The sequence below is a fragment of the Elephas maximus genome, chromosome 2, assembly GCF_024166365.1.
Source record: "Elephas maximus indicus isolate mEleMax1 chromosome 2, mEleMax1 primary haplotype, whole genome shotgun sequence".
NCBI classification, from domain to species: Eukaryota; Metazoa; Chordata; class Mammalia; order Proboscidea; family Elephantidae; genus Elephas; species Elephas maximus.
In genome coordinates this window covers 163,358,357-163,386,103 of record NC_064820.1, presented here as the reverse complement: position 1 = coordinate 163,386,103, position 27,747 = coordinate 163,358,357, and the positions used below count along the sequence as shown (strand labels likewise).

The 27,747-nt window shown below is 37.6% G+C and overlaps 1 protein-coding gene and 1 pseudogene across 4 annotated transcripts in view; both read right to left on the bottom strand.

Annotated features, from left to right (window-relative positions):
- Positions 1-27,747, bottom strand: part of FBXO38 (F-box protein 38) — a 61,702-nt gene that overhangs the window by 6,876 nt on the left and 27,079 nt on the right. For 2 of the 4 annotated variants that reach the window (XM_049874011.1, XM_049874013.1), the window contains 11 exons: positions 26,586-26,679; positions 25,401-25,531; positions 21,851-22,021; positions 20,062-20,204; positions 18,962-19,175; positions 13,050-13,169; positions 11,446-11,625; positions 9,255-9,989; positions 3,743-3,843; positions 3,423-3,525; positions 1,001-1,167 (listed from right to left, as the gene is read on the bottom strand). In XM_049874011.1, the coding sequence (XP_049729968.1) occupies positions 1,001-1,167; positions 3,423-3,525; positions 3,743-3,843; positions 9,255-9,989; positions 11,446-11,625; positions 13,050-13,169; positions 18,962-19,175; positions 20,062-20,204; positions 21,851-22,021; positions 25,401-25,531; positions 26,586-26,679 (2,159 nt within the window). The remainder of the gene's footprint in view (positions 1-1,000; positions 1,168-3,422; positions 3,526-3,742; positions 3,844-9,254; positions 9,990-11,445; positions 11,626-13,049; positions 13,170-18,961; positions 19,176-20,061; positions 20,205-21,850; positions 22,022-25,400; positions 25,532-26,585; positions 26,680-27,747) is intronic. The other 2 variants (XM_049874012.1, XM_049874014.1) reach the window with 2 other exon arrangements.
- Positions 13,176-18,540, bottom strand: LOC126061592 (PRELI domain containing protein 3B-like; annotated as a pseudogene).

Below are 27,747 nucleotides of genomic sequence, written 5' to 3'. Positions count from 1 at the left end.
TTTCTTATATTTGTCACATTCTTTCTTCTCATGGACTGTCCTCTTCCTTATCTCTAGTTATGAAATTCCACAATGCCATTTTAGTGGCATAAATGTTTATCTCCTTCACAGGATGGCAAACTTTTTGAGAGAAGGATGATGCCATGTGTACTTTTCAGTATGAAACAAATTACAGACACTCAACAAATGATTGGTTGAACTATTTTGGGCCTAGGCTCAAACACAGACTGCAAGGGTTATTTAATAAAAAACCATCCTTTAAACTCCTTTTTGGCATCAAGTTCAGAGCCTGATATATAATGTTTACTCTAAATAATGATAAAAAGAAGAAGAGCAGCAGCTATTACATGACGGCTTGCTATATAACAGTAACTGTTCTAAGTACTTCATATAAATTTATTTAAATGTCACAATAACCCTACAAAAAACCAAACCAAGCCCGCTGCCATCGAGTCAATTCCAACTTATAGCGACCCTATCCAACAGGGTAGAACTGCCCTACAGGATTTCCAAGGAGCATCTGGTAGATTCGAACTGCCGACCTTTTGGTTTGCAGCCGTAGCTCTTAACCACCATGCCACCAGGGTTTCCAAATAACCCTAGGGGTAATAGTATTCTAGTTTTACAGATGAAAAAAAGTATGACAAAAAGGTTTAAGTAATCTACTCCAAGTCAGAGAGCCAAAATTTGAATCAGGCACCTGGGCTCTTAACCACAGGTGACCATTAATGAGTATAGAAACGTGTTGCATTAACAACTGTCCTCATCATGTAACTTGCTAAAAAACCTTACAAAAATCTAGCAGAGATGTATTAATGAAGAAGACCGGGAAGGTAATCTCGGTTGGTTAAAAAAACTCAGCAGAAACTAAAGAATCATGACTATGGGTGAGACAAATGCCAAGTCCAAAAACGATGAAGACTACAGGGAGAAAGAAAAAAAAGGGCAGTGGGGACTCGCCACAACACGATTTATCGTGAGAAGGCACCGAGCTCATTACCTGCTGCATTGGCCGGAGGTATATGATGCGGTTTCTCTCAGGAGGCATCCTTAGTATCTGGTCTAGTACTTGATCCATATTCAGTTTCTTGCATTGTGCATAGTCAAATCGGTTCACAATTGGTGCATTTTCTACTTTTAAATGTTTCAGTACCCTGCACCTGGTGGCTACAAAATGAAAACAATGGTAAATCCTATTTAAAAAGTTACACAAAATAATACAGCGGTGTATAACCTATCTGGAATCATCTTTAGAGAACTGGCCCAACTTACGTTAACACAAAATACTGCAGTTGTAAATATCTTTCACTTAAGTCAAGTACTATCATAGAGTGCAGGTGATTCAAAAATGTCATGCTGAAGAAGGTGGTCACCCTCATGCTAAAAGAGGCATTAAAGTATCTTTTTCTAAGATTTTACTGTCAAGGAAACCAAAGAAAATAGCTTGCCCAAACATAGGAATTATTAATATTTATTGAAGGGGAAGAATGATAATAACTATTAACTTAAATAATTTTATGGAAAATGGTCAAATAAACCTGGAACAATTCGCATATATTATCTAACACTCAACCACAGGAAATGAGCTGAGTTGATAATTTTAATTCTTACCTCAAGTACAAAAGCAAAATCTTAAAAAAAATTTTTTTGGATATTTTGGCCTAAAACTGTACAGTCTAATATAATAGCCACTAGCTCCCTGTAGCTATCTGAAGTTAATTAAAATTGAACAAAATTAAAAATTCAGTTCTTAGGCACTAGCCACATTTCGAGTGTTCAACAGTCAGATTCTCAGAGAGCTCAGAGTAGAAAAAGGAACAAAAAGCCAACCAGCAGAGTCTGAAGGGTGAGGATGAGATTCTCAGAGCTCAAAGGCAGGAGGCGGAGTGCTGACAGACAGAAAGCTCCTACAGCGCTGCTGTAAGGCCAGGCTGCGACTCCCCTGCTTTTATGGTGGCTGTGCTTTTACAGAGCCCATGCTTTCCATTTTAAAAGGAAATTCCGATAGGGAGTACTAATTTATTACACGTTTTAGAACAAAGACCTCATTGGATGGGTTGGAGAAAAGTACTGCCTCTTCTGGGTAAATAAACATGGGGACTGGAGTCTTCTAGAATTCAGAGGAGAGGTGGTATGTGAACTTCAGTTTGATCTCTCCTTTCTGGGATTCTCCCAGTTTAGGACAAAATGTTGGGTAAGTACTTTTTTATGGTGTTCTTTACTACTAATATAAGTTAAGTTTCAAAGAAAATCCCTTAATATGTTTTCTGAAAAATTCCTTAATATTTTTTGCAATACTAATATAATTAATATTTACTAGGCTTTTACTAGGAGCCCTGGTGGCACAGTGGTTAAAAGCTCGGCTGCTAACCAAAAGGTTGGCAGTTTAAATCCACCAGCCACTCCTTGGAAACCCTACGAAGCAGTTCTACTCTGTCCTATAGAGTCACTATGAGTTGGAACTGACTTGAAGGCACCTAATAACAACAAAGGCTTTTACTGGAAGTCACACCCTCTACTATGTACTTGTGTGTATGTGTGTACATGTGATATAATACATGTGTGTAAAAGCATGTATGCACACATATCAATCATTTAACCTTCATAGTAGCTTTATGAGGTAAGGATTATTACATACATTGTACAGATTGAAGAAAATGAACATGGAGAGTATGTAACTTGCTTAAGGCAAAGAACAAGTCAGAGCTTCATAGTTTTATATGGATAGATACAAAGGTAGAAAAAAATTACGAAAAGGGAAAAACAAATCATGTATATTATATGTATCTAAAATTTTAAAAGCTCACACAAAAAATACTCTGTATTTGTTCAGAGACAAACATGTATGTAAGTGAAGGCACGAAAGGTAGCTTGGAAAAATCTACATATATGAGTACAGACAGTGGGAGAGATGGGACTGGTAATGAGGGACAAGTGAGGCTGTAAAGAGAAGTAGGATTTGGACTAATGATAACGTGCCATGAACTGAACGCATGACTGATCATCTCAATCACATACAGAGCAGTTAAACACCCAAGGTCCAGTACGTCACTCCTCTCTACAAGACATTCCAGCATCACACAGATAGCAAATAGCAGAGCCAAGATTCAAGCTGAGTCTCTCTCAGTCCAAAGCCCCACCCGTGCTGTTAAGCCACTCTGCCAAATCAGGTAACAATTATCTTTTGGAGGAGACTGGAGCAAAGGCTATTTCAAAAGATGAACTCAGTATCTGCACACGAACCCTCATAAATACTATCGAGTAGTCATTTGCAAATTACAGCGTAAGAACAGAATTAGAGAGAATGTAACAGAAGGATGCCTTTAAAACAAGAATATAGTAATGTAACTATAGTATTTACAGGTCCTTAATTTTTCAAACTTTTTCATGATGCTCTTCTATTGCACAGGTCCAATACATACCATGGATGAACATCATCTTGGGGCAGTCTTTTAGCACTAGATCTGTGATTCCACAGTTGGTCATAGTGACTCCAACAAGATTTTTGGATTTTAATACAAGGACCTAAAAGCAGTAAAGTTAAAAAGTTCCATGTGAGTGGCTTTTTTTTTTTTTTGAACTTATACAAATGTTTTCACCGACACAACTGAGAAGCAGCTGCTACCAATTTCATTTTCTTATGGCAAACAAATTACATAAAGATGGGAAGTACAGTTCCTCTGTATTATGTGAGAACTTGGTCGGTCTAAGAAAGGTAAGTGAAGGTTTTTCGTTGTTCTACCTGTACATGGTCATCCTCAATCACAGGATCACTGGTACTGGTGGACTTATCTGCCGTGCGCTTCCGCTTCAGGGCATGGCGTGGCTTTGCTTTAGCGACCTCTAGAAAAGGCAAGAGGAAAATCTGCATCTTAGCCTTGCTTTCTTTGCTTCAGCAGAGCACATTCAGTGGCATATGTACAGACTCCATCAAGGCAACTCCCAAATCTACGACTCAGTTCCTAAAGGCAAATAACCGACTGCTACTTCCAGCTGACTGTTCTAAAACAAAGGAGCCCTGATGGTGTAGTGGTTAAAGTGCTTGGCTGTGAAACAAAAGGTCGGTGGTTCAAACCCACCAGCCTCCGTGCAGGAGAAAGGTGTGGCAGACTGCTTCTATAAACATTTACAGCCTTGGAAACCGTGTGGGGGAGTTCTACTCTATCCTACAGGGTCACTATGATTTTTGGTCTGGTTCCAAAACAAGATCTTCCTCCATTTTTTCAAACATACCTATATTACACATAAAATCCCTTTTCATACTTGGACCAAACAATGTAACACTCTTTCCTCTAACCTCCCTGCTTCAATCCATACTAAATACTACTGGTGGATTAAACTCACCAACTTTTCTGTAAACAAACAAAACCTTTAAATAAATTATTGCTCACTGCTTAGTGAATATGTGTCAATCTCTGACATTAGGAGCTATGATTTAGTCCCATTCATTCACAACTTTTTTCCATACTGTATCCTACTCATCTCCCACTGCAACATCTCTGTGGCCATTAATCACTCTACCTCCTTCTGACCAGAACACCTTTCCTGACTTCACTTTTTGAAACACTACCCATTTTGTAAGGTCAGCTCAAATGCCACCCGTTCTAACAACCCACACTGAACCCCCAAATATATCATTCTGTAGCTCCCTGTATACTTGTTTTGTCTCTCCATGTAAACTAAAAGCTCTCTGAAGGCAATAACACTGTCTTATTTCATCTTTGTATCAATGTCAGCCACTATCGATGCGGTAAAATAAACATTTATTGAATGAATTGGCACTCAACATTTACTGATTGAATGAACACATCACGAGCACGTAAATGGAGTAACAACAAATATTTACTGAGCGCTTACTGTGTGTCAGGCACTGTTCTAAGGGTTTAACTTGTAATCCCTTTAACCCTTCTAACAGCCCACTGAGATTTATTATTCTCCTCATTTTACAGATTAGAAAACTGAGACACAGAAAGGTAAAATTGCTTGTCAAGAGGTAAGTAGTGGAACCAGGAGTCAAACCCAGGCAATCTGGTGCCAGTCATTATGCTAGAAAATCCTTGATCTTTTATCTGCTAAACCCTGGTTAGTAAGAGCCGTAAGTCACTGACTAGTACTATTCTAAAACACTATAATCTAATTACAAAATACTGTCTTGATGTTATTAGTTCTAAATTCATCTCTAAAACTTAACAAGTACATACATATTTCATTTTAAGAAAAAACACTAAAGTTAATTGTCCTCATTTTTGATACTTAACCATAAAAAAAAAAAAACCATACTATATAAAAAAAAATTTTTTTTTTAATACATACTATAATAGCAGAGCATATATTGTGTGAAATGAGGTTGACCTTCATGGATTGTATCCTCACAATATTATATGGATGTTACACACATATATATGTACATAATATATACTACCACTAAATTACAAACATTTCACGTGGCAATTCTGTAATCTCACACGATTATAAAGAAAGAGTAAGGAGGTGCAACTACTGCAGACTCCCAAAGCTTTGGGGCTAGGTGGAACTCTAGAGATTCGGTCATGCTTTTCACACACCAGAGCCATTTTCCCCAACATTTGAAATCTTTGTGAAACCCACTACAAAAAAACAATTGAAAACAGCTGCTTTGGTTGAAGCCTAAAAGGGAACCCAAGAGTTCTACCCCTCAAACTTCCTCTGAGGCCCCTGAAACCAAGCAAAATCCTGGCATTCCAAAAACATTAAAAAACTATTGATGTGGTCAACCCAGTGAAGGCCTTTTTTCACAGTATTTCTGAAGGAACTTCATTCAAAATTTGATTATCTTCATTAACAAGGACCATTCTAAAGGTAGTGTATTTCATATGATAGCCAAAATTCAGATGCCGGTTACAACTACTCACAGGTATTGGTTCTCTCTGCCAGCAACAAAAGCAAAAACAAAAAAGGTCTGTTTCCATTCCTCCATGTCAAATAAGTCTTTTAATTAGCATCATTCTTTTATGATCCAATTTTCAAACCTCTCCCCTTCCTTTTAATTGGTCAAAATATGGGGCCGAAAAGTTAAGTTTCCTGCTCTACAAAGTGCCTAAATTGATGGTACATATTTTCCAAGAAAAGTTATAAAACAAACTCATACTTTATATGCAGATGGTCTTGAAAAACAAAGGCTTCCCAATGTAAATGGAAAACTGAGTTCTTAGTGTTTATTGCTCTCTTTAGGTCTTCCTTTCTGTTTAGGGACAATTCATCTTGTTTAGGGACTTCACATTAGTGATTTCATATATCCGCTAGCATCAACATACCTCATGTGATGGTATCTACCACTTATTAAGTTCGCAATTATTCACAGGGCCCCTTACCATGTGTAAAACATTGTGCTAGAAGCTGGAAACATAATGGCAGACAAGTAGACACTGTCCTGCCACCATGGAGCTCATAGTCTATTAGAAAGATAGACAGTAAAACACAGAATTATGACATAGTGTGGTTAATATCAGTTTAGAAGATGCTGCAGAAACAGAGAAAAGCAGACCCAATCCAGTCTTGGGGTGTCAGAGAAAGAGAAAGAGTTTAGTACTTATGAGAACCATAATAATCTTAAATACTATTCTTTGTTAACCCGATTACTTTTTGCGATATTTATATTATAAACAATGAGAAAAAGAATGATTTATGGGTATTTATTCCCGAAATAGGAATTCACAAAACAAATAACTACCTTAGCTTCTAACACGACTTTAATACTACACAAGGCCATAAATACAAAACCAAATAAAAAATTCAAACTTTATTTTGTCTGAAGTGATTAAAAAAATCCAGAACGCTCAATCAAGCTTGTATCTTTATGACTTCAGATTCCTTTCCTTAAAACTTTTAAAGCAGAGTGGCCAACAGGTATTGAAAACATGCTAGATTAAAAAATAACATGTTGTAAACCACCCAAATAACTCTTCCCAAAAGAGATCTGAATAATATTAAAATCAGAACTCTGATATTTCCTCCAAAAAAAAAAAAAAAACGTTATTCACAGTGTCCATTATATGGTGGAAACCCTGGTGGCATAGTGGTTAAGAGCTACAGCTGCAGTTCGAATCCACCGGATGCTCCTTGGAAACCATATGGGGCAGTTCTATTCTGTCCTATGGGGTCGCTATGAGTTGAGATCAACTCAATGGCAACCGGTACTGTATGGTATTTTAAAAACATCAGGAATAAACTTAGCTAGCACAAACATATTAACTACATATATTAGAAGTCTCCTCAAATTTAAAAAAAAAAAAAAAAGTAATAGTTGTAATTTACCTAAAAAAGTAAATAGTACTACATAAATGAGATTTTATTTTTTAAATCCAGGGAATTACTTAACCTAAGAAAAAGTGCTACACTTTATTGTGATTAGTGAAACAAGTCAGATGGAGCTGACAAAGGGGACAGCAAAACACGAAGCAAAAAAAGTACCTCAAATCCAAATGGTTAATATGGAAAATCTACCAATACATTTAAAAGCCAAACAAAACAAAAACTATGAAACTTTTCGAAGAGTCAAAAAACATAAAATGAGAAACCGAAGAGTCCTTTTGGTCTCAAAAGAAATAGATTCGATACTGTAAAAATGAAAAGTCTCTTTTCAGTTAATTAAATCAATATAATTTCGAACAAAACCCAAAAAGATGTTTTTGGAACTTTACAAAATTTTTTAAAAAGTACATCTGTAAAAATAAATTGTAACTGTATGACTAACCCAGTGCCATCGAATGTATGACTAAAAAAGCTAGGGAAATTCTGAGAAAGAATAGTGAAAGGCGACAGAAGAACAGAATGCCTAGAGGAAAACCTAAGTATATCTAAGAATTTAGGGCATGATAAAAGAGCACTTCAAAGTAATGGCATGAGAATGAAAGTCAATAAATAGCCTAAGACAACTTGGTGACAATCTGGAATGAAAAAATAAAGTTAGCTCCCATAGATTAAAATAAACTCCTACTAATTAAACTAAAATTAAAAAATAAATGACTAAATAAACATATGAAAAGATGTAAACATTTATGTGACCCAGGAAGGCCTCTCACAGAATAAAAATATAGAAACATAAAGGAAAACACAGAGATTTGACTTCACATAAATGAAAAACCATGCAATGAATGATGTCATAAAACATTTAAAATTCAAACTAGGAAAAATATGTTTACAATATGGCAGGACTAGTGTTTGCACTGCATAATGAAATCTTCAAATAATAGCAAATATTTCAATATGAATGTATGCTACTATGACGATTAGCAATGTAATTAATTTAGGTCTCATATTTATCTTATTTTTGTCAGTTTAACTCCACAGGATTCAATCAGCTCTATTTAGTATATAATAAAGCTCTATTTAGTATATAATAAAGCACGGACTGCCATTATTTAGGGGCTGATTTTAAAATTGAGGGATACATGGGAAAAAATCAAAATATATTATTATTCACTGACAGGCATTAATGATTTAATGAAAGGCAGGAGAGATTACTTAAAAGTAAGTTCAGAAATATAAGCAGAATTCTGATTAAGAAATGTGCTTATCCTCCCCTTCTGTTGTACATGGGGTCGCTGTGAGTTGGAGCCAACTTGACGGCACCTATCAACAGCCACCACCAACCCGATGCTTTAGTATACATGTTATATATTATTAATGAAATTATATACATGTTTTGAATATATAATAACTAAAATGATTCTCAAACTAATTACTTACCTGCTTTAAAAAAAAAAAAAAAAGCTTATTTCCTGGCAAACCTAACTGGAAACAAAACTAGATTCAGAAAAAATTAGACGCACTGCAGAGGCAGATACAGGAGTAGACCCAGGAAGGTGCACTGAGATAGCAGGCCCCAGCCCCAAGAGCTTCAAGTCCTTACCTTTTTGGCTAAGGTTTAGGACTTCCACTAAGACATGAGTTCCCTAAGTGTGAGAAGGGACCAGAGTTCATCTACCAGGGATGAGACATTACAATCAGTGTTGTAACTACAGTAAAAATACACAGATACGTAATTTTCTTAAAAGCTGAACTATTTGGGTTTTTCTGGGCTGGATGTTTGACGTTACAATTCCTCCCCCACCCCCAAACCATTGATGGAAACTAATTCAAATATTTACGATCCAAAGAACCCCAAAACAGAATCAATCCGCCAAACCGGCTTTATGAAAGAAAACTTATGGAACAAGCTAATGCCTCTCTTGAGTCCTAGCCTACAGTTGCTAATCCTGGGAGCATGGTCATACCTGACTCAGATACCAGCGGTACATGGGAGAGTCTGCTCCTGGCCCTTGTTAGGGGCCTCCGAGGGTAGTCTTCATTAGACTGCACGTCACAGCTCTCAGGCTGGGAGCTCCCCCTCCTGTCCTCACCTGTAGCCCCAGAGCCACTCCCATTAGTCCTCTCATCATGTGCTGGGCCTGAAGACCCCCCTTGAGGCAGAGTCCTAAAGGAAAAGGCGGATCTCGTACCATCCGGGCCATTCACAACACAGGCTCGGCTGGTTGAAGGACGTTCCTCATCAGAACACCTGCTAGTTCTCCTTTGGGATTCCTGGGGCCTGTGACAGCAGCATCTGGGGCAGACAGAACTCTCTGCATCTCCCTCCTCCATGGCCTCAGAGTCCTCTGACCCACCGGGGGAGCAGACACACTGCCTGGACACATCCACTTCTGTAGGGCTAGGCTCGGAAGAGCCGCTGCTGTTCACCGTCCTTACAAAGTCGGGGCTTTGAGAAGCAGTGCTGTGTGAGCTGGAGTTTCCCACTGTGCTGGCGGTGGAGCTGCTGCAGCTGGGATAAACATCCTTGTTTTTTTTCTTTTCAGGAATATCCCTAGCTGCTTTCATATCGGCTTTGATCTGCTCACTGGTGACCTGACAGCCTTTCTCACAGCTGCTTTCCTCGAGGGGAAACTGCTTCGACTGGCCCATCTGATGGGAGTTGTACCTCTTTCGAAGTGGAGTCTTGCCTTTTCCACTTACTGCTTACAGAAAAAGAAGAATGGCCCGAGGAAAAGAAAAGATTTCAGTATAAATTCTGGACAAAAGGCAAGAGTAAATTCGGAACAGGAAACAATTTCCTAAAATATAACTGTGATCACATCGCTCATCTGCTCAAAAATTCTGACTCCCTTGTGCCTACTAGGTTAAAATCCAAGCTCCTTAGCTCAGTTTTCAAGGTTCTCTATGATGCACTTCCAGGCTATCTTTCCATTCCTGTCCCGTCTATACATTCTACACTCTAGCCCAAACTTTCCTCTGACTATCCCCTGCCTTACTACCTCAGGGTCTTTGTTCCCATCTATTCATCAGCCTTGGGTTTCTTCTGTTCAGTCTCTCTGCACCCCAACCCCAAAGCCATTGTAGAGTATGGCCTGTAATAACATTATCTATGTCTTTGACCTGACATTTCAGTCAGACTGAAATTTCCCTAGAGAGAGAGAGAAACATGCTTTATTCATTTTTAACCTCTTACAGCACCTAACACAGTACCTGGGGCACAGTAAGGCTCAATGAATATATAAAGGACTACTTAAATAAAGTTTTATCTGACCAACAAAAGATGTAGTTTCTAAATTCTGAAATTAAACTTTCTAGGAAATGTTAGGTTAGTCTGCCGGTTACACTAAACTTCCTCAACTTCAGTTCCAATGTGGAACACTAAAAGCTCCTTTCAAAGACAGTGTAAAGATACCTGAATTTCTTAAAAGAAAAAACAAAAATTGAGTATCCACTCAACGGTTAGTAAATTATTCCAAGTCTAAAGAACCAAGCTTTCCACACATGGAAGTGTACGTATGTTTCTGATACAGTGTTAAATGCATACCAAACATTTAAACATTTTAAGGAGTAGGGTACCCAGGGAAATAGGACTGGACATTCTTTGTTAAAAGTGGTAAGCATGTGGTTCTGAGAAACAAAAAAGAAGGAAAGATAAGGAAGAAGTATGAACCTAACAGTTAAGAGAATTATAGTTTCTTGGTGAGGCAAATGGCAGAAGGCTGTTGCCTACATTTACAGGGAGGTAAGGGATTATAAAATATACCATAGGACTCCCTCAAACACCAAACTAGTCACCAGTGTTCATTGAACAGTTGTTTTCATTACTCTGGATTACTCAGTAGTCATTCTCTACATGAGGCACAGGCCTCTTGCTTAACCCTGATATCTGATGCCACAACTTCCTAAATCCTCCACTCAACCTTGTTCCTTTTTCCTGAGCCCTCATTCCACACCTTTCTGCTGTACTACACTTGCCTGGGATATGTCCAGATTTCCCTCTCACTTGGGCTACCATCTTTCTCACCTCCTGTCACATTTCATAAGGGACAGGTAAACTGCACCATAAGATGTAGTAGAGACACATTTCACAAAGGCCAAGTGTCACTTCTCACAGTGACTCTCACTAACAGGTCAGAGTAGGACATAATCTCTCACCTGACAATTCCCTGGACTGAACTGACTCTCCAATCTTCTCTTCGCGCTCGGTGTAACGCCGAGCACCATTCTTAGGAATCCAGACTTCTTGAAGTTCTAGACTATCTTCCTCATCATCACTCTCTGAATCATGAACAGTAATTGGGGTTGGTTTTACTACACGCTGAAGACCACTGGGTCCTAAAATAAGAAGCAGAGGACTAACAGTTACTTTCGGCCTAAGAAAGGCTCTCATTCAAAAGTACTGCTTTCCAGGGATCATCAGATTACAGATTCTTTGGCTCTGTGTAGCCACCTTTATCACTCATTGTAACAGAATATGTGCTTGGATGAGATACTGTGAAACCATTCTTTAACTGTGAAGCATTATATAAACATTAACCAGGGTTAATATGACAACTAACTCCATATATTCCTAAAGGCAAATTAAAATAGAACATATGCCATCTCCCTTCAGGAGCTTCCATATCTCAAAAAGTCTCATAAATCAACCTAAAAACAACCAAAATAAGAGTTACTTAAAAATGGGCTAGGTATTTTACCTATTTTGTAAATACATAAACCAAGGCAAAATAGACGAAGATGAACCTTAAAAATATATGGGACTGGAGAGCATCTCTATGCATTCTCAAATTGAGTATAGGTCTACCTTACTGTATGTAGCAGATATGTTCTTAAAAGGTTGGATGCACGTTGTATTTTGGATATTTGAGTACTTTTATTTGTGTAAAAAATACTTCATCTGTTTGGCAGTACACCTTGTAAACCTGGAGTTTTTAGGATCCAATTCTCTCAGAACGAGTGACTAATATTGGCCCCACCAATAAAATCTAAGCTCCAAGGAACCTGGCCTGCCTTCTTCCTGTCAACTGCACAATGCCTGGCACAGAGTAGGCACTCTATAAATATTTGTTGAATAAGTAAGTGACTGCAGATCTAAGACACTTAAAACAAGGGCAGTTAAAGACCCTTTCAGTTGCAAGACAAAGTGGCATTCCAACGGACCGAAGTTAGAATATTTGAGTTCTAACATCACTTCTCTCACTGGCTGAATGGACTTTAGCAAATAACTCAAACTTTTAAAGGAATATTAGCTTCCCCATTTGTAAAATGAAGGGTTATATTAAGTAATCTTTAAAAGCCTTATGATTCTATAGCCTGCCATAAACCACCCAATGGCAGACTAAATCTTGATCCATTTACTAAACCAGGTCAACCCCTCCACTGCCCCATCCCCCATCAAAAAAAGGGGAGGGTACAAGCAAAATATTTAATCAGATCATTTATTTTCCCATCGGCAATTTCCAATTTGAGCGTCTTCTTTCTCCCTCTCTACACACACACACACACACACACACACACACACACACACACACAGGCCAGCACACAAAGCGCAGTTGTTGCTACAGTTATAACCAAAAACAAATGAGTAAGATATATATGTACATTAACATCGACAATAAATTATAGGCCTCAATAATAAACAGCACACATTATTAGCTATATAAGCACAAAAACCAATCATTCTCAGTAATGTTACACTTTCTTCATTAGTCAGGCCCTAGTTCTACAGCGGTGAATGTGGAAAGCATCACATTGATTACCTGCTTGTTCTTCATCAGCATCCACAGGAATAACTGCCTGGCTGTGCGCTGGAGTCACATTCCCACTCTCAGCTACCACCTCTCCATCTTCTTGCACCATGTCTTCCATCTCATTCAATGCTTAAACAAAAATAAGCACAGTCAAAGTAGAAACCAGGAAATGGTTAAAAACCACACTGGCAGGCACCTCTGAGGACTGGCCAGCCAGTGATTACTGGGCCCAGCTTGGAAGAACAGCATATAACTACACTTCATTGCAGAGACATTAACAAGAAGTGTCCAACTACTCTACAGAAAAGGAAATCAGAGATGGGAAAAGGCTACTTGGAAGAGAGAAGTCCAGTGCTGTCACATGGAAAGGTAGGGGGAGACACACAGCTGAGAAAAGAAAGCACTGGATTCATCTCTGGGGATATTACCAGGGATGAGGCTCTTTTCCGTCTTTCTCTAAGCTATTAGCTGGAAGGTGGCAAGAGCCAGTGATCAGGAAACTTTGTGATCATCTTATATGCAATGAGTCCTGTAGTCTCTGCCAACTAAACCAGGATGTACTGGGCAGGTAAGCTCAAACTGTACCTTTCTATTCCTACTTTCTAGAGGCTTTGGTTGTCATTTTTTGATTAATGTGTGGCAAAGGTTATGAGCAAATGCACCAAGTAAATTTTTAACATTTTAATACCACTCACATACTTTATCTGTTATCAGTCTTCACTTATTAGTGCCTATCAGTGAATGAGAACATGTGATTTTATTCTTACATTACTGAGAGGATGAGCTCGAAGAACCATTTCAGACTGACAAGCTGCAGTCGACGTACTTATCTTCTTAAATGGTGACTTTCCCAAGGAGACTTGAAATAATTCCTGGTTTTGCTAGCTTTTTACAAGATTAAATCCAAATCTCTCAAATCAGTATTCAAGATACTCAAACCAGTACCTTCTTAGCACTCAAACAACCCTGACTTCTCTCAATTTGAGTCAGGACAAGAGCAATATATCCTTCACATTTACCAGCTAAGCTATAACCCAGAGGGCAGCAGAGACTATGGGTGCCTTGTTCTTCACTAGATCCCCAATGCCTTGGTGCTCAGTAACTATCTGATGTGAAATAAACTATCTGAGTGAAATAAAGGCATCTACAAAGGAGAAAACAAGATCCTATTCCTGAAAGAACTAAAGAAATCTACTTACGGGGAGAAGACAAACTCATACAATTAAAACTGCCAAGGCAAAATATGATTAAGCCAAAAAGATACCATGCAGAAAAGTGTTAATGGGAATATGCGACACGAGATATGAAATTTCATGGTGACAGTGGGATTTGCCATATACAACTGCTTCTTTTCCTTTTGCTCACTATCTTCTCCTGAATTCTTGCCCAGTTCTTACAGTAAAATACCTACTTTTAGGAACAAAATGAGGACGGAATCTTTCCTAGAAACCTTCCATGATAAAAGCCAATCAATTTTCTTCTTTCATTCAATCCTTATGAACAACTGTGAACAGCAGTTAATAACTGATGTGCATATTAGGCCCTATGCTAAAAGCTTCACATATAGGATCCTATTTATCCATTGCAGTAATAATGAGGGAATTACTACTGCCTCATTTTTGCAATAAGGAAATTCAGGCTTCAAGAGGTAATTTGTCCAAGATTACACACCTAGTGCTAAGATTTGACGTGAGGTCTATTTCAAGAGCTATTACACTACAGGAACTATGAATAGATGATAAGTTACAGCCTCCTCTCTCCAAGAGAACACACACATTCTAGCAGGGATATCTAACACAAAGAAACTGGTCAGAATATACTCGCTAAGTGCTAGAACAGTCCAAAAGTATAACAGGAACGTAGACAAGGGAGCAACGAATTCTTCTGTTGGGACAGGCAAGGTTTCATTGAGATGAGGCACCATTCCATGTTTTCATACAAGGAAGTATATTACATTTTTTCAGAGAAGTGAGCAGTCCAGTGATATCAAAGGATAAGGGTTTGTACTGCAATGAGGATGTGAAAGAGAAAATAAGGCTAAAAAAGTGGCCTGGGTCCCAGATTGTGAAAAACCTTGCTAGAGAGCTTAGAATTGTTTCCTACAGGCAGAGGTGAATCACAAGAAGGTTTTTATGCAGGGAATGGCATGAACAGACATACGTTCATATATCTATGTGACAGGATTTCCAAAGCTGATAACAACTGCTTTTAGGCTGACAGAATAACCTGCAGAAATATTTTACTCCCAAAAGTTGTTTTAAACTTCTTTTCTCGTAATCATCCATTCAATTACTTATTAGGCACCAGCTGCAATTTGTGAGTCACTGCTCTAAGTGCTAAGAAACAGTGGTAAATATTCAAGATCTCTATTCTTGTGGCACTTAATGTAGTTTGAGGGGAAAAAAATCTAAAAATTAAAACAGTAAGAAAAACATCAGACAGTAATATCTTATGAACAAAAATAAGAGGGTGATGTGATAGAGAACGAACTGGTGGCTGCTAACGTTAGGGTGGTAAGGGGAGACATCTCTGAGGTTAACATTTAAGCCAAGATCTAAGCATCAAGGAGGCAGCCATGCAAAGATGGAGAGAGGGTCATTCTAACAAGAGGCGGAGAAGTAGCACAAGATGAGTGCAGCCCAGATCATGTGGGTCTTATAACCTAAATGAAGAAACTAGATTTTATAGTAAGACTGAGGGCAGAGTTTTAAGTAAGGGATCAATGTAAGTAATGTTTTAAAAAGACCACCCTGGGTGCTCAAAGAATTAATTTCAGCTGGCAAGAGAGGAAGTAGAGGACCCAGTAGAAGACTATTAAAACATCCACCCCAAACCTACTAAATCAGAAACTCGGGGGGTAAAACCCAGTAATCTGTTTTACCAAATCGACCAGGTGATTCTGATGCACTTTCAAATTTGAGAACCAATGCTATAATTAAAAGCTACAACGCAATTTCATCTAGTGGGTAATTTAGATTAATGGGGGGAGGCAGGCAATATGGTACTATATTATTAAAAGAATACCTGGGATGTATACTTTAAATTAAGGTTTAGGAAAAAAAAAAGACTAGTTAAATGATGTATAGGTAAAACTATGTTTTGTGGTTAGTTACTTCAAAAGTAATTACATTAATCTGACAATATGCGTTAACAATTAAAGAACTGTGATTCTGACATAGCAATCTTATGTTAGGCAAAGGTAAATTGTTAAAAGATGTGAAGACCTATTCTTCTGTTTTAGAGTCCTGCAAAATTCGGGTAATGAACTTGTATTTTCAGTTAACAAAACTAGCCCACAATAAAGCATTCTGAATTATAAGACTTTTAGAAGTACAGACCTAAAGAAGATAACGTTGATATTGTGTGCCATGGAGTCAATTTCAATTCACAGTGACCCTACAGGACAGAGCAGAGCTGCCCCATAGGATTTACTAGGCTTTATGGGAGCAGATCTCCAGATCTTTTCTCCTACAGAGCAGCTGCAAGGTTTGGGCTGCAGACCATTCTGTTAGTAGCCCAGGGCTTAACTACTGTGCCAACAAGGCTCCTTAAAGGTAATTCCTTCACCAAATTATAAAATGTTGCTAAATGAATATGGCTCTATAATACAATAGAATGCTTCTGTTGGAATCATATATTATTTTAATAAGAGACAATGCAATTATTACAGTAGTTTATAGCAAAGCCAGTTTATACAAATCAAATGGCTCTCATAATTATACATTGTCTTTCCTTTAAAGGAAAGGAAATGTATAATGTCTTTGTATAATGTGCCCTATAGATTAGTAATTACACACAATTAAGCCCTTGAGTACCTTGCTCACTGGTTAATCTGTCCGATTGTATATATACGCATGTACGTGTATATGTATACATATAGATATCTACATACACAGATATATATGTATGTGTATATATACATATAAACAAATACAAATAAGAGGTCCGTGGAGCCTAATGTTTTGTACCAATCTTCATGACATTTCTCTACAAATGTTGCTACTGCCTGTGATGTCCTCATGCTTCTTCTTGTTGAAGCCATCAATTCTTCAATCTTGGCATTTCTGTATGACTTACTTCTTTGCTTTTCAGCCTTTAATAGCATCTGACGATATCATACTTGCCAATAGTCCTTCTAGGTAACTGCTGATGCTGACTCCTTTCGTGGTGATTACAGCTTCTAAGTCAAAACAGGTTTTTCTAGATCCTGAGCATTTTGGCTTGTATGCAAGTTTTCATCTACTGAAACCATATTTGTAAATAAAATTTTAATAGATTTAAGTTCTGTGGTTTTCTCCTAGAATCAAATGCAGAGTTCTTGCGCATGTTTTAGTTCTTGCTATACCAATACGTGATTTCACAAAGCAAGGCATTCTCCACTCTACTGAGAAGCCTATGGCCACATAACTTTGCAGGAGAGTCCATACAGTCTGTCCAGCACATCAACTCCAACCACAATTAGGTTAATAAGATTTAGGTAGTTCTGCACTGCAGCTATGATGTTTCCCACGGATGGTTTGTGTGCTGAGACCTTTATGGTGCCTGTGATCTGCACAATGAACAACGGCACTAGGGACAACGAGGCAAAGAAACAGTACTTGACCTCATTCCTTCTGCTTCACCCCTTGCCCCCACTGGCTCTGCACTTTTGTTTTTTTCTATTTGAGGGGAAGGTATCAGGGGAAAGACTTGGTCATGGTAAGTTTGATATGCCTGAGAGGACCCATGAAAAAAGGAAGAAGTTAGATATAACTGCAATTGCCTCGAAAAGAATAAAGTTAAAACTGGAAATAAAGGTTTGGAATTCATTATTACATAGTTGGTGCTAAAGTCATGAGACTGAATAAGCTTATCTAGAGAAAATGTTTAGGGAGAAAAAAGGAGATTCAGGACAAAAAAGTCAAGAAGGTAGAATAAGCAAATGAAAGTGGGGAGGCATATCCTCTGAGACAGGAGAAAAAACAGGATAATGGTTTCAGAGATGCCAAGAAAAGTATTTCAAGAAGGCAGAAGTGGGCAACAATATCAAATAAGAGTGGAGAAGTGATCAACAGATTTGGTAAAACGGTCACTGGTGACTTTGCTGAGAGTCAAAATGGAGAGTTCTACTGAGAACATGTGAGGTGAGGAGGTGAAGACAACACCTACAGATGATTCTTCAGACCCTATTTTTCATTAATATTGTGTCCAAGAGAGTGGGCAAAAGGGCAACAAAAAGATGGCCAGAAAAGATCCCTTTTCCAGTTCATAAAGGTCAACTGGAACACTTGATAAAAAAAACAATCTCCCTCCATCCTCACTCAACAACAGTGGGGCAGATAGAACCTATGAGCATACGGGTTGACACACAGGAGGCGTCTGGCAAATATTAAAGGAGTAGATAATTACATAACCAAAATCCAGTAGGTCTTTATTAGCTGTGTGCTTAATTTGCTGGGTGGTTGTGTAGAGTAAATGATTAAAGAAATGTGAAAGGTGTCCAATACAGCGTCTGGTACATGGTTAGGGTTCATTCTTTCAGTTTTTGAACATCCAAAAATGGTCTCCACATTCAAGCCAAATGTACCTATCTACTGGTCAGAGAGCTATTAAGAAAGATGCTCCTGTACCTAAATTCTAAAAATTAAGACTCAGTTAAGCCTCTAAGGCTATCATTGTACCCTCCCCAGGATATCTATCAGTCCTTCCCATTCTGTAAATACCCTTACAGATTCTGTGGACAAGAGATATCACAAGGATGGCACTGAAACAAGTAAGCAGATAAGGAGATTTCACCCACTCCCTCATTTGCCTTGTCAACTAGCTCCCCTCAATGTGAAAAGCAACAAGTTGAATTAGGAGAAGGGAGAAGGATAAAGTCGAAGAAATGGGATCCAAAGTAAAAATCATTTCTATCGGAGCTCACAAAAGATCTGGGTTACCGTCGGCTGCAAACTGCTGCTCTCCTGGCTGCAGGTCTTGCCGGAAGTCGTTCTCCTCATCTGACTCATCTGGGTGGTGGTGATTGTTGTCGTGGATGTTGGCATTGTTGTTCTGGGCATTGTTATCATTGTCATTATTGGAGTTTTGGTTGCTAACAAGGGCTGAGGAAACGCCAATTCCTGTGCCTGCACTCAGACCAACTCGAGCACAGCCCTAAGGCAAGACCAAACCACATGCTTAAATTAATTTGGGTTCGTATACTACACTTCATTTAAAAATATCTTTCATCTTTACATAAGAACTAACACTTGTACAGCACTTTACATATTTATGAAATGGTTTCATATACACATAAAGGATCTCATTTAAGGCTCACGACACTTCAAGCAAGATAAAGTGTTATCAGCCTTGATTTATATATGAGGAAACTGAGGTGCACAATGGGAAGAGACTTAGCCAACAACAGCACACTGCCAGTAAGTGGTACAGCTGGGACTTGAAACTCAATATTCTGACCTCAAACCCTGAGCTTCTTCCACTATACTACATTGTTTCAACCGTGGAAATGTAACCATTAAGAACTTAATTAGTTGAGGCATTAAATTTCTATTACCATGAGTCTAGATATCTGCTAAGCAGTTTTAAAGTAAGATTTTATACAACTGGGCAACCTCAGAATTCCCAGCATATCTAACTGAATAGAAAAAGAGCAGCAAAATAAAACATTTCCAAAATAAATGCCTATTCCTTGTTTAAATTCTGGGTTTCTGATCAGATGTTTAATCTCCCAACTAGCTACTCTAAGTAATAATTTTTGTTTTAGCTGACATGTCCATTCTTACCCTTACCTTATCGTCAGCTTACGGAATTGGAGACAGCTTTCTACTTACTTTTCCCTTTCCCTTCCCTGGGAACCCTTAACACTTACTTAAAGAACAAGAAACCATGTACTGTTACAGTTTTTATGCCTTCACTGAGGCTGGTGGTATAATCCAATTATAATATCGTGACAGCAAATTACTAAAAAAGATCACTTAGGTTGTTTTGTTTTCTTCCTGGAATGTCAAAATTAACAAAAATTCTCTCAAATGTGACTTACCTTGGGTGGTTCACGAAACATCTGGTCCAGTGAAATAAACTCCAGGCTGGGTAACAATTCAATAAACTGGCCAAAGGAGTCCAGCTTCAGTGCGTGGCACCGCACTAGGTTGATGTCAACCAATCGAGTCCATCTTGAGTGGTCTGTTGAAGAAACGACATGGCCGGAGAGAGTTGAAATTATACTTTCCCCATTACTGAGGAATTCTGCTGTAGCTCTTCAAATCCTTATTCTTTAAATAATTTTTCCCCTTATTTCATGGTCTTTAAAACTTGATAAATATGAACTACGATGTTTTCCTTACCTAATTCCACTGTGAGAACTATGTAGATGGCCTGGGAAACATTAAATTGAAATCAAGTCAGCCCTGATTTAAATGTGATCCACTTAACACCCTACATGTCCGTTCAACAGGACACTGGATAAAGAAAGTATGGTATATGCATTTAACAGAACATGGCACAGCTATTTCAAAAGAATGAAGACAAGCTAAATACGTCTGCTGATGGGGAAAGCTCTGCCAACTATATTTAGGGCAAAAACCAAGCTGCAGTAAGATCCTTCTGTATATGTAAATCACTTTGAAATTTTACACATATAGACCATAATATATAAATAATAAGTTGCCCAAAAGAATATGCAAGAAACTGCTGATGGTGGTTACCTTTGAGATGAGGAGACTTTTCATTTTGTACCTTTCTGCACTGTTTGAAATTTTTTATCAAGTGCATGTATTACTTTTATTTTATTTTTTTTAAGTGTTAACAAGAGTTCTGCGTGATGGGATTACAGGCCATTTTTTTTGTTTTCTTCATTATACTCTTCTGTATTTAAGAAAACAAACAAACCAAAAAACCCAATAAATGTTTTTTTTTTTTGTTGTTGTTAAGTGACCTATGTCTGCTGTACCCTAAAGTTAATACTTTCAGTAACTTTTTGATTCAGATGGTCCAGTGACAGAATTTAATTTCTGGTGGGAACATGAGACATGGGCCATTTTAATTAATGATCTCGGCAGAGTCCACAGAGCCCTAAAATGGGCTTGGAGACCAACTCTGGGAGGAGAGATGGCATTCCTGTGAGGTGACTCAAACAGCAGAGGAGACTGACTATTCTTCAGGTGCCAGTGAGGGAACTTTGTGTGGTTAAATTGGATGTCCCAGTGAAAACTTCCAGCTCTGAGTCTGTTTGAAGTTTATATATTTAGGTATTTAAGAGCCTTTAAAGCCACAAATAGTATTACCCTCTCAGAGAGAAAAATTAACTCTACCTCTAAGGAAAAACACCATGTGCAAAAGTCTCACTTCTACAGAGGGGGGACAGGATGTGGAAGGGAGGACTGAATTACTGTCTAGGTTTTCAAGTCAATAGAAAATTCTACCTTAGGTTAATGTTTACTATATCACCTAATTAAAGTTTTTAGATATACATACCTCCTTTGCTCTTTCAGAAGGTGTGCCATTTGGTATGAAACTCAGTGAAAACAACTATAGTATGCTAGGTAACAATTTTTACCCTTATTGTTATGTGACCCAAAATACTACATATAAAGATCAGTGCACTTGAAGCTATAACCTGGATAGTGCAAATATCAAAACAGAGTTCAAAGATACATTGAATATACTTCCAATTTAGTTATCAAAGACTGCCAGAACGTGTATTAACAATCCATATAAAATATTCACATTTTACACTAGGAATGCAATCATAGCACCACACACAGAAAACGAAGACACTTACATTATTTCAATATCAATAAAATATAGCTGTATTTCTAAGTTTACAGTACCTGAGATCCAATTGTATGGGTTATGAAGATGGGGGCAATTGTAAATTGCCAGATATTTGATACAGGAAAAAACCTCATTGACTGCCTTCATCCCTATATCAGTGATGATACCAGGGTTTTCTACCACATCAGCCAAGCCATACTTCACCAGATCTGCATTAGCCATTCTGCCTAGAAAAAGGGATCAATTTCAAAAAATACAAATTCTTTAGTGTTATGGGGCATCACCGATTCTTTATCTTAGCATTCAGTATGATCACTCTGTATAATCTGTCCATCACCAGGTTCAGACTTGGGTATGGCTTTTCGTTATTCTGTAAGTACGGTAGCACTTCTTTTGCAAAATAAAAATTTATATAAAAAGTCAAGGAAGAGCTAATAGGAAAAAATTATTTCCAATTGCTTAGAAAAGAAAAAAACACAAAAGCAAAAATTCATAAAACATGACTGAGGAATACATATCATATTGGTTCACACTTAAGGTGAGGCTTTAGTTTTACCTTTTAAGAAGGAAAAAAAAAAATCTTAAAAATGCAAGTCCCTCTTAATATAAGGATCAAATTTTTGGAGTTTGGTGTGGCCACGTGTAGGGAAGGGTAACCTTGAGGAATTCAGATGGATTTTTGGAGCCCATGGTAAACTCACTCAAACTCACTGCCGTCGAGTCAAATCAAGTCGATTCTGACTCATAGCGACCCTACAGGACAGAGTAGAACTGCCCCACAGTTTCCAAGGAGCACCTGGTGGATTCAAACTGCCGAACTTTTGGTTAGCAGCCACAACACTTTACCTCTACGTCACCAGGGTTTCCCACGGTAAAAAAACACCAAACTGAACCCAGTGCCGTCGAGTCGTTTCCAACTCATAGCGACACTATAGCTGGTAAATACCTACCTATCTCCTGGAAGTTGACCTCTAACTTAAATACATCTTCTCTCACTGTCACTGGGCTTTAGTTCCTACTGTCCTGTCACAAACTAGGGGGATGGTGCAAGTAAAAGAGGAAGCTCTGGCCTAGACCATTCCAGTGAGACTCACACTCACACCTTGCCTCCTGTCATTTCTCCCATCTTCCTGCCCCTCACTCTTCAAGACGGTTCAGTCTGCTTGACTATGAGCTCCAGCTAACAGGACAAACCCATGTCTTGCATCCAGCCTTTTGAGAGCGTTCCTGCGCTCAGGGCTTCCTGATTGCCACACTCTCTCAAAACCCTAAAGACAGCACCTGGAGTTCATTTTTGTTCTTTTTCTCTTTAGACCATAGATCACCTAAAAGCAAAAGCTACCACTTATTGAATGCTTCCTAAGTAGCAGAGATTGTTATAAATGTATATATCACTTTTTTCACAGAATCCTCAGAACCATCCAAGAGAAGTGGAAAATGGCCTTGTCTTCATTTAACAAATGAGAAAACATGGACTTAAAAGAAGTTAACTGACCCAAAGTCACATGATAAATAATGCTCAATTCCATTTCTCTCCAAAGCCCCAGCACTTAAAAGACTACACTATACTGCTTCCAAAGTTTCTAATCAGTTTTTACACCCTTGTTAACTTCCCATGAAATTCTGAGATCATAAATCTCTGTGGATGATTAACTTTTCTCTCAGTACTTATTTCCGGGTCACTGCTTTTTCTCATATACATCATCAGAATCTGAACCCATCTCAAGTCACTCTTCCTGTATTCCTAACACATAGCATCTATTTTTTAGCACACCCATTTCCTCAATATGGCACTGTCACTCTTACTATAAATTCTGAGGGAGATAAGGGTCGTTTTTATTTATTTTGCCAGACCCTTTGTAACAAAAAATGACAAGTTTTATCAGGGATCACCCTTACCTTCTAGAGAGATGTTTCAAAATCTAAAATACTGAGAAGGGAGGGACTAAACGGAAGGGCATGAGCAGTGACTTTTCATTCCTCTCTAGATGATCTGGTTAGAGAGGCCCACTGGCAACTATTCAGAAAAAAAGAATCCTCGAAGTCCTGGAAGGAACACAGGATAGCATATATACGGGAGAAGCCTCACTTCTAGAAATGGACGAACTACTGTGAACATGAAGAATGGTTTATAAAAAGGTAAAAACTAGAGACTACTAAATATCAAAGAGATACGAAACAAGTTATGGTTAAAAATATAAGACAATTTTAGTCAATAGTTAAAAAGGTAAAGTGCTTCTTATGCTGTCGAAAATGTATGTTCAGGAGACAGAAATACAATAGGGAAGTAGCTAGCTGGTTATAGAGACAACTCTCAAAGGCAATTCTTCAGTGGACCTAGACGTGGCCACCCTGAAGAAACAAAAAAGGATGTGCCAAGTTTTTAGCACTTGGGAAAAACAAAAGCAAGAGTATAGAAAGAATACCAATTACCAAGTTAATAGTTCTATTTAGTCACTACACAGGTATTGTAGAAACAGAAAATGTTAGCAACCTCAATCAAAACTGCAAAAGCTTAATTTGGAATATATAAGTTTTACATGAAATAACTATCCTAGGTTAGCATTTAAAAATTACTTTGGTGGAAAGCTGATATTTTTCAAAGCTGTAAAAATTAAAGGCCATTCCTATAAATAATTGGCTAGAAAACAATTTGATTTTTTAAAATAATTCTTCACCTATATATTAATAAGACCTACGATAATGAAAATATAAAAAAACAAAACAAAAAAACAACTATTATTGTGACATATATGTTAGAAATGAAAAGGTCAACAGTCATGTCGGTTGTCCTGGACTGCCATGGCAAAAAAGAATTCTTACATTCTGCAATGCAAATTATATCTAAGAAAAAAAGTCATCTGGTGTGATACTGATAGCTCAAGAAAGACTAATTGCAAATTACAAGGGGAAGCAACTGATTCTTGGGACAATAAAAAACATTCTGGTGGTAGGAATTCCTTGCATGTCTGACCAATGCCACAAGGAAAAAAAAATTGAATAATGAATTGACATGCATTCAAGCCCAAAGGAATGAGTTTCTAGCTGTAAATCCATTCTAGAAAATGCTGTGAACAAGCCTTCCAACAGCAATCGTCATTAAATGAATACTGACCATTATGTGCTCACACTATCTGGAAAATCCAGAACCCCCAGCGGGCTTATTATGGAAATGAAGAGCATGGGCAGGGAATGGCACCTCATCTGAGAGGGCCATCAAAAGCTTCAAGAAGTGTGGCAGATCAAATTCAACAAATGGAACCAAGGATGACATTCTGTGAAAAAAAAATGAAGCAGCATGGGAAAGAAACTTGGGCCATAAAGCTGAGACATTACCAAATGCAGAGAAGGATCTTTTGTTGGCAAAAATACAGGTATCTACATATTCTATAATATGCTAAAATCAGAGGGCAACATGGAGGGAAAAAAAAAAAATCACAGACATTTTAACTTAAAGGTTTCTTTTTCAAGAAGTGAGAGCACCAAAGATTTTAAGTTATCTTACAGTCAGGAAAATAAGGCACATCCCAATTTGGGTCTCAGTTTGTCAAGTGAGTTTCCTACTAGGAACTATTCTAGGAAATAAAATGGAGTAATAAGCCTTACTCTGCAGCAAAAACTCATCTACATATCCCAGATGAAGGGTTTCAAACTGGGGGAACTCCAACTCTGCCATCTTTAGGGCAGAAAAGACACCATCTTTGGTTAGAGAGGGCTGGATCCGAACTTCATGCAACCTATGAACAAAGAAATACATGTCAGAGTAAAACGAAAAGCATCAGAATCAAAGGATCCTCTTAACGTCAGGCTCTGAAAGAAGTCTACAATCTCACTGAAGTTTCACAGATGTCAACGACTTTCTCTCCTTCTATTAAAAAATGTCAGAGATGTTTGCTTTAAAGGAGTCTTTTGCAAAGTGTGGGCACATCTGAAGCAGCACATTGAAGCTACACTAAATAATAAATTACATGGTAAGAATCTTATTTCCTTTCCAGTGTTTTCTCAATCAAGATTAAGTCATAGTGAAAATCTGAGTCTGGTGCTGTTATTTCTTTAATATTTATTTTCTAATGCTAGCTATTCATGTCTCATCTTAACAAAGAGTATAGTTCTACAGTAGACAACAATACCTACTTGGTAAAATTTAGAAATACTGTTTTGCTTTCTCTTAATTATATTGGACTATATAATCATATTATGTTCTTTATCAACTTCTATTGGTAGAAAGTAAGAGTTGTTTTTTAATAAGTTAGAACATAGTTAATTCAATTTAAAGAAAATATACAAGTAAAAGAAGAGGTAGACCTTTGATATATAAGAAAGAGAAAATATAGCATAAAGTGATACACAGATATCGTAAAAAGTATAAAGCTGTTACAAGGTCAGAATTTTGGAAAAGCTGATTTAAAGAGCTAATTTCTGAATTACAAATATTATTACTGATAAACTAAAACAATTCAGAAAATAATCCAGAGATTGAAACAATGGTTCCTAAGAAGGCTGTAGACACTGAAGCCTTAGTGACTATTCTGCTGGACTCTCAGGGGCTCCCAGAATAGCCGACTGCTTTTCTCCCTTCCAGAGCTTGCTGGGTCTGCAATTGCTGGGGTTCAATTGGTCCCCAGTTATGACACGAAGGCTACTCACTAAATGATACCCAGATGCTACTTAAATTTGAATAAATTTCATGATTAAACTTCACATACGCCACACAGATTCCCCAATATTTTGTAAAACAAGAAAAAACACATAATTCTAAGACAAAAGACACAATGTGAAGAAGAAACATACCTACGGGCAGCAGTGATAATGAGGTAACCAAGGTCTACTTCAAGAGCGTTTTTGCAAGCTCCCAAAACAATAGTGTGCAAATTTCTAAAACCACCTGATTAAACAGGAAAAGGAGCAAAAAAAGAAGAAAAAAAATCATTTCTTTTGCTCCAAGCAATTTTAGTAAGGCATATACACACTTTAGATGGTTATTTGTTTAAAAGTAAATCTAAGTTTTGTTTTTCCATTCAAATTAATATCTCAAGATGAATTATAACTAGTATTCATCTCCTAAAAAAACCAATACCGCCATTCTGACAGTATCTGAAAAGACATTCTGGCTACATCTGAGAATGACTCCAAAAGATTTAAACTCTCGAAGTAAAAAGACCAGCACCACTTTACCTTCAACTGATTCTCTTTGCATGTTTATCTAACTTGTATTTGCATACAAAAGAAAAAAGGTAACAGATTATTAATGTACACCACAATAAATTTTCATAGAGTATTAACTCTGCCTGTTTTCAACTTATATAAATAAAATGACACAGTAATTTTGTCTTGCTTCTTTTACTAAACATTCTGAGATTCATCCATGTTGTTGCGTGTGGCTGTAGTTTGTTTATCTCACTGCTGTATAGTATTGTATGAATATGCTACATTTTTATTACTTAGTCTATTGCTGATAAGCATTTAGGTTTTTTCCATGTTGGGGCTTTTATGAACAGTGTTGCTCTCAACAATCCTGAACGTATCTTCTGGTGAACATATGATTACATTTCTGTTGAGTTCAAAGCCAGGAATACAGCTGATATATGGATGGCCAATGTCAGCAGATACTGCCAAACTGTGTCCTAAGCAGTTGTATCAGTTTCCACTCTCACCAACAGTATATGGAAGTCCCTGCCCGCTCCATACCCTTGAGTCAGTGTAATCAAGTCTGCTTAAACCAGAATTGACAAAATTTTAAAAAATATAGTGTTTACTCTTCATTATATTTTAATGGTATTGAAAAATAATGTCCATTTGTTACTAAGGCTATGGTACTTGATGCTTTTTGATTAAATTTTGGACGGGTAAAGTTAGATTTTCAGTTTTTAACTATCTAGCTAAACCTCCCTGTACTTTTGTTGCAATGAAGATGATGCTTAACATTTAGAATATCGTATATCATTATCTATAA